This window comes from Bos grunniens, chromosome 13 (assembly GCF_055505025.1).
Source record: "Bos grunniens cultivar Pamir isolate PY7600 chromosome 13, Bosgru_T2T1.0, whole genome shotgun sequence".
Classification (NCBI taxonomy): domain Eukaryota; kingdom Metazoa; phylum Chordata; class Mammalia; order Artiodactyla; family Bovidae; genus Bos; species Bos grunniens.
Genome location: NC_141177.1, coordinates 19260034 through 19270015, shown reverse-complemented (window position 1 = coordinate 19270015; position 9982 = coordinate 19260034). Strand labels below are relative to the sequence as shown.

General features: G+C 54.0%; 1 protein-coding gene across 2 annotated transcripts in view; it reads right to left on the bottom strand.

Moving 5' to 3' along the window:
- Window positions 1–8: 8 nt before the first annotated feature.
- The window catches only part of TRPC4AP (transient receptor potential cation channel subfamily C member 4 associated protein), a 69340-nt gene continuing 59366 nt past the window's right edge, over window positions 9–9982 (bottom strand). For both annotated transcript variants that reach the window (XM_086332215.1, XM_086332216.1), the window contains exons 11-19: window positions 8921–8979; window positions 7269–7370; window positions 5844–5927; window positions 4690–4780; window positions 3548–3688; window positions 2849–2957; window positions 2140–2252; window positions 1091–1297; window positions 9–926 (exon numbers count right to left, since the gene is read on the bottom strand). In XM_086332215.1, coding sequence (XP_086188341.1) covers window positions 789–926; window positions 1091–1297; window positions 2140–2252; window positions 2849–2957; window positions 3548–3688; window positions 4690–4780; window positions 5844–5927; window positions 7269–7370; window positions 8921–8979 — 1044 coding nt within the window. In that variant the 3' untranslated portion in view covers window positions 9–788. The remainder of the gene's footprint in view (window positions 927–1090; window positions 1298–2139; window positions 2253–2848; window positions 2958–3547; window positions 3689–4689; window positions 4781–5843; window positions 5928–7268; window positions 7371–8920; window positions 8980–9982) is intronic.

Here is a 9982-nt window from a genome sequence, read left to right as displayed (position 1 = left end):
CACATCAGTCATTTAAAATAAATTCTTTAATAGTCTCCATTTAATTGGTTTATTTGTTGTTAATAAATTGGCAACACAAGAAGGGGCCGGGGGTGTGCTCCCAGGCAGGCTCCCGTGCGGGCAGGCTCAGGCAGGAGATGCTGCCTGGGGGTGGGGGTGGGGCACAGCCACCCTGTGCCCCAGGGGATTGAAGGAGAAAGCCCCCCACTTCTGGGGGAAACCCCTGGGATGAACACAGCGGCCAATGAGCAAACAGAACCAGAGGAGCTAAAGGAAAACGAGGGAGGGAGGAAAGGAGGGACAGATGGGCAGGCCTGGGGGAAAGAAGCATTCTCTGGTATCCCCCACCCCTGCCCAGGGGCTCAGAAGCCTTTGCCTGGGTCCAAAGGCCAGGGCAAGCTCGGCTCACAGATTGGGGAGGGGGCCCACATCTCCCTCCCCATGCCAGGACTGACAGTCAAGAGACCGGCGGGAGCTCAGACAGAGCTGTTTTTAAAAGTCCCCTTAGCTCTAGGTGGGCCAGGGCCCCAGGGTTCTGAACGAAGGGTGGGCACAGCGCCCCTGTCCTCATCATGGCCATCTTGAGGGAACTGAGGCACCCCAATGACCCGGAGCCTCAGAACCCAAGGGCCAAGGGCTTCTAGATGCTCCCTCCCACTCAGCCTGTACCTGAAGACCCGGGGCAGGTGGAGCAGCAGGGAGGCGGGGGAAGGGTGGGGGCAGGGCGTGAGGCACGCGTACCCCGCTCACCCGCGCTGGCCCAGCAGCCACCGAGGCCTGGCCCAAGATCACTCCTCGGTGAAGTCCCTGTCTATGTCCATGTAGGGCTCCTCAATGTAGCTGACAAGGGCAGAGGGAGACTGGCGGTCTGGGTTCAACAGGATGGACACGGTCTCTTTCCAGTATGAGAAGCTGATGCAGGAGCTCTGTGCACAGAGAGAGGGGCCACGGGAAGTGCCCTGGTAAGGGGTAGAGAGCTGCCTTCCACAGGGCCCGGTGGGAGTCAGGCGCCCCGGACACCTGCCCCTCCGAGGAGCCTGGGCCGGCGCGCCCGCAGCCTGCCTGCCACCCTCGGGGGCGGGGCACTCACGTTCTCCAGGCAGGTGCTGTCCTTGTCCTTGTGCAGGTAGTGCTGCTGCCAGAAGCGCAGCAGGTTGTGGAAGTTGTTGAGCAGGAAGCCGGGGTACTTCTTGCTGTGCTCCATCCGCTGCAGCAGCCGCAGGTAGAGGGGCAGCCGCTCTTTCCGTCGGGCCAGCATCAGGATCACCAGGCTGGTGTTGAGGCAGCTGACGTTCTCCTACAAGGATCGGGCTGTGTGGGTCAGGCGTGTGCCGGCAGCCCAGGGGCCCTGGTGGACCGGGGCGGGAGGTAAGGGGGTAGTGGGCAGGGCGGAGGTGTCCACGGGCCTCACACGGTGCTGCCCTGCATAAAGCCAACAGAGGACGGCGGAGAGGAACGATGAAGCTCCTGCCCCCAGTGCCTTCCTGGCCCTCACTGCCCCCATCTCCCACCCCAGAGTTGGGGGGAGCGGCACTATTAATCTAGTCAGTCCATGCCTCCTCCAGAATCGGCTCAGGCACGGCTTCTTCCTGGGAGCCTCAGTCCCTGGGGCGGCTGGGCGTACACATCTCTCTCACTCAGCACTAGACTGGAAGCATCTTGGTCTGTTTATTCATGGTGCATCCCCAGCCCAGGGTCTTGCCTTAATAAATGTTTGTTAGATGAAGGAACAAAAGAAAACCTCTGAGTGTCACCCCCATTTTAGAAAAGAGGGTGTGAAGCTTGGAGGAGGGCAGCTGCACAATTGCTTATTGAAGGAGATGGGTGTCAACATCAGATCCAACCCCAGGTCTGTGCTGCAGGCAGGGCCTGGAGAGCACTGGATGGGGAGTCAGAACTCACTGCCCACCCAGACTCTGCCCAAACCACTTGTGACCTCAGAGGCTGGCTCCTTCCCCAGGCCCCTTCTGTAAAATGGGGAGCTGATCCCTTATTGGAACAAGTCCTCAGAATAGCTGGGGGGTCTCCTAGGAATGAAGGGGTGGGTGACAGGAGAGGTACTTCTAGGGTGAAGGTGGCCCCGGGATGACGGTAACTTTCCAAACCCCTTTCCTGGGGGCAGGTCTGTAGGCCTCTCACCTGGGTCAGCGTCTGCACGTGAATGATATTGATGAGGCGGAAGAGGAAGGACATCTGTGTGGGTACCTGGGATATGTAGGCGAGCAGGCGGCACTCGGACAGGACCTCCGCAACTGAGGGCAGACAGGCAGAGGTGTGAGCAGCAGGCGCAGAAGCTGCTCGATGGCCCTGGAGCCCGACACCCAGGCTTCTAGTCAAGCCCCCCTCGGGCCCCAACTCTGAAGCTGGGAGCCCCCACTGTCAAAACAACTATAGAAAAGCTGGGCTGCAGCAGGGAACAAAGCTCCAGCTGCTCCGCCACCATGGCCAAGCCTGCGTTCCCATGAGAGCCCCAGCAGGAGTGCGCCTTCCCCTTCTCCTTCAGTCCCATTCTGGCGCCATGCCTCCCTGAGGCCCTCCCCAGGCTTCACCACTTGAATCCTCATCCAGGCAATTCCAGGCCAGGAGAGGAAGGGTATGGCGTTGTTTCTTGCATTTTGCTGGCAACAATGTTTTGGTTTTCTTTAATTAAAATGTCATACATGCCCATCAGAGGAAGCATGGATGATAGAGAAAATTCATGAAAATCACCCAGAGAGCCACTGCCCTGACCCCAACCATGTTGGTTGTGTAATGACTCAGAAATTTCTGTCTCCTGCAAGAGGCTAGGTGTTTGACACCAGTGTGGCCACAATGGACGGACTCGCGTCAGCACTGAGCCTTCTCTTACCTTTCATGTCCACCTGGTTTTCGAATCGGTCCAGTGACAGGGTGACACAGCGCACCAGCATGTTGGAGTCCACCAGCGAGCTGTTGATCTGCTTCAGGAACACCTGGAACTGGAGCGGGGGCCAGGCTGACGGGGGTGGTGGGCTCTCGGCTAAAGATGGCCAAGGCCCAGGGCATGCGGTCACTGCAGGGGGCACCCACCTACCCTGGCCCAGCTGTTGCCAACAGGAAGACCGAAGCTCAGAGGGACTCGGTGCCCTGCCCTCCCCACCTAATAAGCAGCCCCAGCAAGAGCTGAACCAGATCTTCAGACACCACGTCCAGTGTTTTCTGCACCAAAGGGACTGCTGTCATGTTTACTTCAATTAGTCTGGGCTGGGTTTCTACCACATACACCCTGAAAGCTTACCCCGTCAGGCCCCGTCCTGCCCTTCCAGGGCCCATCATGGCACCTGGCACACTGTGTCAGAGTCACTGCCAAGCTCACCTGTTCCCGCCTGCCCACAAGCAGGCGAGACTTTCATCCCTGCATACCCAGGGTCTAGCGCAGAGCAAGGGCTAATGAACGCTAACTGACATCTGCCCGCTGACCCCAGGACTCTCCAGTGTAAAACCAGCACCTGAAGACTGGCAAGGACCAGGGCTCTGACATAACTTCTGGACAAAACAGTGAACTCACGAAGCCCTGGCTTAGACTTACCTTTGCATCAGTGTTGATGTACTTATTGAACCTCTTGAATGCATCAACATTAAACTTCATCAGCTCCCCAAGAAGGTCAAAATAACTCTGCAGCACATCCCGTGACTTGCACTCACTGTCCACGATGCAGTAGAGGATGTGCTGGGGGTGGGAGAGGACAGAATGAAGGCAGGAAAAGGTGGCTGGTCCCTGGAGGCCCCAGGCCATGCTCATCTGAGCTGCCCACCGCCTGCCTCCCCCAGCCCTGGTATGTAGCTCAGCCCATGTGGTGTTAGCTTCGAGCAAGCATCCAGGTTGATAGAACCTGCTCCCCTGTCTAGATTCTCATTGGAGAATGCTGGTGGCTCCAAGGGCAAGGCCAGGCCTGACACACCTAACCAGGAAGTGGGGCGGGTAGGGGTGAGGGCAGGTTGAGGTATGTAGCCACAACCTCTCTTGCTTGCCCAGGTCTGAGCTAAAGTCTTTTCACGATGGCCAAGCTCTCCAGCTCACAGGGAGGGAGCTGTCTCCAGAGGTAATACGGCCCTGGCCTGAGCACTGAGGCCATTCAAGTGAAGCATGGGGTTTAAGGACAGGAGACACATTTTGACCCCATGGTTCATGTTAATAAACGGAAAGGTTTACAATGAGTGAATTTTTACAAGACAGTTAAAATGTTTCCTTTTCTTTTTCTTGAGATTGTATATACTCATTTAAGTGAATTCTTTACCTTATGGATGTTATTACAGTTCATGGGTCAGTTTCTTATTTGTATCCTTTTTTATTTTTTAAACCAATTGTAGCTTTGGACATTTTGCTCTACCCCCTTTTGTAAACTTTGCTTTTTCTGGAGGCCATTTTTCAATAAAGGGAAATTAAATAGTCAGCAGCAAAGTATCCTTGGGGTCAAAAGGCCTTGCTGAGCAACTTCACAGACTCCTATAATCCTCCATGGCCACCCCTCAGATCCCTCAATCACCCGGTAAGCACCCATGGGGAACCCAGAGCTGAAAGCTCAGGGGAAGTACCAGAGAAATGTGCACTGGCATTTGAAGATAGTCTGGTCTGCTTCTGCCAGCTGTCTAGGTCTCAGGGCAGGAAAGCAATGCATGGGGCTGGGGGATAAGGAGACACCCAACACCCTGGCTCCTCTGGGCCATTACCTCTAGAAGGCCTCGCTTCAGCAGGAACATCTGGTCTGCATAGGAGGTGGTCCCTCGGAGGAAACTCTCCACAGCCCGGGCTTGCCAAAACCTGCGACCCAAATGTTGACCCCTGGCCCAGGTGGCTAAGGCTGCCCTCTTCTGGCCCACGTTCCATTCACCGAGCGGCTGGGAGATGTCTATTGCCCTTTTCACTGATCCAACACACTGAACACTGGGAGATGCTTACTGAACCTCTCCCAGGCCTTGGGCCTCACACAGGGCCCTGGGAACACGTGGCGAGTCCCCATACTTAGGGAGCTGACGGCTCAGTGGGGAACAGTCCTCTATGTGGTTCGTCTGGAAGGAGTATGTGGGCTCAGAGGACTGCCCCAGGAGTTACGTGTGAAAACATACTCTAGGCTCCGTTCCTTCAGAGGAACAGGAGGACATGGAAGAGAGGGGTCAGAAATGCATGAGGGACCAGACAGGCTTGTGGACGGGTCACTGAACTCACTTCTGATGGGCTGTCCTAGAGAAGAGGAGGCTGATATTGACTGAGTGGCTCCAGAGGGCAGAGCTTGGATCCGTGAGGGGACGAAGGGACAAGGTAGGCTGAGCTGACAGGGAACCCTTGGGCGTGGAGCCTGCTGACAGCTCACACCCACCCTGATGGAATGCCTCCCTCAGCCGTTGTCCTGTCCACAGCCTCTAAGACAACATGGATGAGTCTAAGGAACCGGGACACCCTCCCTGTCTGCACCCCCCCCGCCCACAAGCCCTTCCTTTGCTCCCACAGTCCCCAGGGCAGGTCCTGGCTCTGAGCCCTTCCATACCGCATCCCCCACACAGGGGTCTTTCCATGCTTATTTCCTGCATGCCAGGGGCCTCCATATGGGTAGGGATTGTAGCTCCCATTTCTTCCCGCTTGTCCAGCATCAGCACAGAATAGGTGCTTGCTGAATGCTGGCTCAATTCCTGAAACACACTGCCAGCACACAGCAGAATCCAGTACATGCTAGATTCCGTACAACACCAGGGAGCCAGCAGACTCCCTCTCCCTGACAATAACCAGCTATGCGGGGTGGAAGCTGGTGATGACAGAAGGCACTTCTAACAGCTTAAACACTTGGTTTCTGCACCCTCAGGAGTGGGAGGTGCATGTCCAGACCTACCTGAAAGATGACTCAGCTGGCTCCTTCTTCATAACCTGCAGCAGACGTGTTAATAAGCCCCTCTTCCCATCACATACCAAACTCCTGAAAGAAAACAGACAAAAATCTTGATGGCAGATTTGAGAGGCTGACAGAGGCCAAATTCCATATGGCAGAAGAACAACGTCTTGAGACCCTGGGGCTGGGTGTCTTTGCTGATGTAGGTGGGTAAAAAGCAAAACAAAACAAAACATGCGGACATTTCTAAACCTGCAGGATGTCCTCCTGCTCCACCTGGGTCCAGAGCACCCTAAGGACTCCTGCCGTCTCAGAACTAAACAGCCAAATGCATTCTCACATCTCAGGGCAGCCTTCACTGCCCAGGCATGCTGACAAGTGACCAGAAGCCAAAAACACATCCAGAGTCATATGGGGCTCGGAACTGCTGGAGGGAGGGCTGCTTGTGTCAAAAGTGGGTTTGGATTACCATGATAGAGTCTAAGAGATGGGGAAAAGTCTGTGCCACTGATAGGGTACGTAAGGCAGGGAGCACCCTGGGCCCCAGCTTTGGCTTCAGGTGGCCATGGACACATACTGAAATTTCTGGGCCTCTGCTTCCCGGTCTAGGAAGCAAAGAAAATAAATGAGAAAAGCACTCAGGCTGCATTATGGAGGAGAGAGGAATAGCAGGCAGCGACTCTAGGCCCTTAAACTTTCCCTTCAAATAGAGCAGTTCTACTCTTCACCGACTACAGGCCTTGTGCTGTGTACTTGATCGCTCAGTCCTGTCTGACTCTTTGCAACCCCAAGGACTGTAGCCCACCAGGCTCCTCTGTCCATGGGGATTCTCCAGGCAAGAATACTGGAGGGAGTTGCCGTGCCCTCCTCCAAAGGATCTTCCCAACCCAAGGATCGAACCCGGGTCTCCTGTACTGCAGACAGATGTGGGACTACATTCAATTTCATTTGAACAAAGATTTCTGCTGCTTTTAAACCAAAACAACAAAAGATCAGAGAATTATGACTCCTGTTGGTGCACACAGTCCTCCCTGCCCTGACCCCTGTGAGCCTGAGACCCCACTGCTCTGCTCCAGAAAGTGAGGCATTACTCAGCTAATGGGTTTTGGCAGAGGGCAGGAGAAGGGGAGGCCAAAGAAGCTGAGTGAGCAGGGAGGGGGCAGAGCATTTACGACCTTTGGCAGGTGACCTTGCTGAGCCCCTGCTCCCCAGTTTACAAGGTGGGTGACAATGGCACTTCCGTCTGAGGCTGCTAAGGGGCTCCAGTGAGACAATGCAGGTGGCGGGAGGACAGAGCCTGGTACACGGGAGCCCTCAGCATGCCAGTTACACATGTGAGAAAGGACAAGCATGCAGACCCTGGTACACCTGTCTGTGAGCCCCGGGACACGCAGGCAGCCAGGCGGGCTGTGGGCCCCCGATGCTCACCTGTCAGTGTTGAGGACGGCTTCCACCTCAGGGATGTTGGCCTTGAGAGAGATGGCGCTGAGTTCATTCAGCTCTTGGTTGTTGAGCAGTAGGTATTTGTTCCTGAAACAGATGTGTTGGAGGCGGTAATGGACAGGAACTGGGGCCGCCACCTCCACACTGGGCCAGTCTCTTGCTGCCCACTTCTGTTAAGAAGCCCCCAGTAGGTGCCCTGAAAACCACCCACCCAAGGCAGCATTCTGGGGGAGGGCATGGAGCCCACTGCTGTTCGGCTGAGGGAGTCTCCCTGGCCCCAACGCCACCCTCTGCCTGCATGCTCACTAACAAAGCCCCTTTCCTTAGTATGTGTAAGGCCTTTCTTTTGCTACTGAACATTTCTATTTAATTTCTCAAAGGCACTTCCAACTCCATAATGCCCAGACGCTCATCACTTTACTCAAGCCTGGCCCTAGTTCAGCTCTCCCACCAGGAGGCCCGAGCGTGACCTTCCTCCTTCACAGCCAGGCCTCTCATCACCCACATCATGTGGACAGAACCAGCTTCCTAAACGGTCTCCCAGAGGAATCAATCCCACACACAGCACCCAGAATGATCTTTGGAAAACTGGAACCTGACCCTGCCACTCCCATGAAAAGCACGCCCCCCTTTCCTGCTGCTTCAGAATATACACAACCCAAGCCTGCGAATGTGAGCTGTCAAATGACGAAAGTGAGGAACCCAGGTCCTCAGGGGAAAAAGGACACATTCAGGACATACTGGTGCCTTTTTTCAGAGTTGCCATACTTCCTGGGGCTTAAGGCCTTCAAACAGAGAATCTCTCAGAGAGGATGGGCCACACCACCCACACAAAAGCTTCAAAGTGAAGGCCCCTGAGGCCACACGGGTCCTCAGGCATGTTCTATTAGCTTACACAAGGAATCTAAACCAGCACCTAAAAATCAGGACCGTGCACATAAATCTTCATTTCTGGCTTCTCTCGGGGGAAAAACTCAGCAACTATACAACAGTGGGCCCTGTTTCCTGTACCCAGCAGGTGGTAAGAGCTGAGTAGCGCCTGCTTCTGTTTGCCAGCTCACCAATGTCTTCCCAGTGTCAAGGTCAAGGGTCAGCTGCCATTTACCCCTCCCCTGCCTGCACTGTTCCCTCATAGCGGAGACTCATTCTCCTACACATCCTCCATCAAAGGCTGAAGAGTAAAAAATGAGAGGGCAGAATGTGTTCCAAGGAAAACAGGAGAAAGCACATCTCCTCGTACAGGCAAAGAATATCCCACCTGTTCAACATATAAATACTCAGCCCACTCTGGCCATCTGAGGTTCCTACAGGCCCCTGCGAATAGCCAAGCTGTCTACTCCCGGCTCAGAGGGACAGACGGCCGAGAGCTGCATTGACTCCAGGGGTATTAAGGGGCCAGCAACTTCCGCACTCACTTCCAAGGTGGCTGTGGGGGTCAAGGGGAAGCTCAGGTAGTGCCTGGCATAAAGGAAGGGCTGGACAAACGGCAGCTCTTATGGAAGTGCAGCCTCATGGTCACACTGAGGTGAGAGCGGCTCTCACAGCTCCTGGGTCCTCCTCCGCTGAGGTCAGTGATGAGACAAAGGGAGAACAGAGACAGCAAACCAAGTCTCCTCTTGGGGACAGCTTGTACTTACTCGTGGTGGTCGCTGAAACTCTGGAGGAGCCTCAAAAACTGGATCTTCAAGGTGATGTCCTAAAATACACGTGCATCCTCGACGTTAAGACCACAGTCACAACGTTCCAAAAGAAAACAAAAGGGTCTGCTGAGAGCCTGGGCATCCTGCTGCTTCTCTGAGTCCCTGTCCTGGCGCACAGGGAGGACTCCTCTTTAGTCAGAAAAACTTTTGTCCACATCTGGCCAACAGTGGATTAAGCTAAGGCAGAACCTTTCTGTTAAAAACACTCCAAGATACTGGATACAAAATAACTGAAATTATTTTCAATGTGAGGCTAAGCACATAGGAAAGAAGAAATTCCACTAGAATTAGAAACGAAGGAAGGACTGAGTTCAGAGCAGGGAGCACAGAGACGGCTGGCAGAGAAGGGCAAATGAGACTTATTTGGGCCAGGGCTTGGGTTTCAACGCTCTGTAGGGACCAGACAGGACCTTGGGCCTATGTAAAGCCTGTGGAGCTGATACATTTAGTGAAAAAAGGGTTAGAAAAACCCCACCTACCAGCCCCAGGAGCTGGCAAAGAACCCTGTCTCTGCTGGTGGAGGGGAGTCCCCAGGTCTGCAGGACCCTGGGCTCACACTTCCAGGGGAGGAGGGCAGATACTCAATGTGAAAACTTGCCCTGGGACACCGCTCCCTACAGCACCTGGTAGACAAAAGCCAAATGTTCTATGGGACTACTTCCAGTATCCCCAAGGAAAACAAGCCCCCTGAAGGTGACCTTCTATAAACAGTAAAGAACACAAGGCAACTCCCCACCCCAAGCTGAGTCTGAAGACGCAGGCACAAGTATTAGCACTCTGTGAACAATCCAAAAAAGACGATACAAAAGTATATTATTAATAATTAAAGAGATGAAACTAAAGACAGAAAATGCAACAGAAGAAGAAAATATTTAACATAATGAATAAAAGACCAAATACTTTTGGACAAAGATCCAGACAAAATGTTTAGAAACGCAAAATATATGAACTCAAATGGATCTGTTGAAAGGTAAATCTGACAAAGCCAAGGAGAAAAAC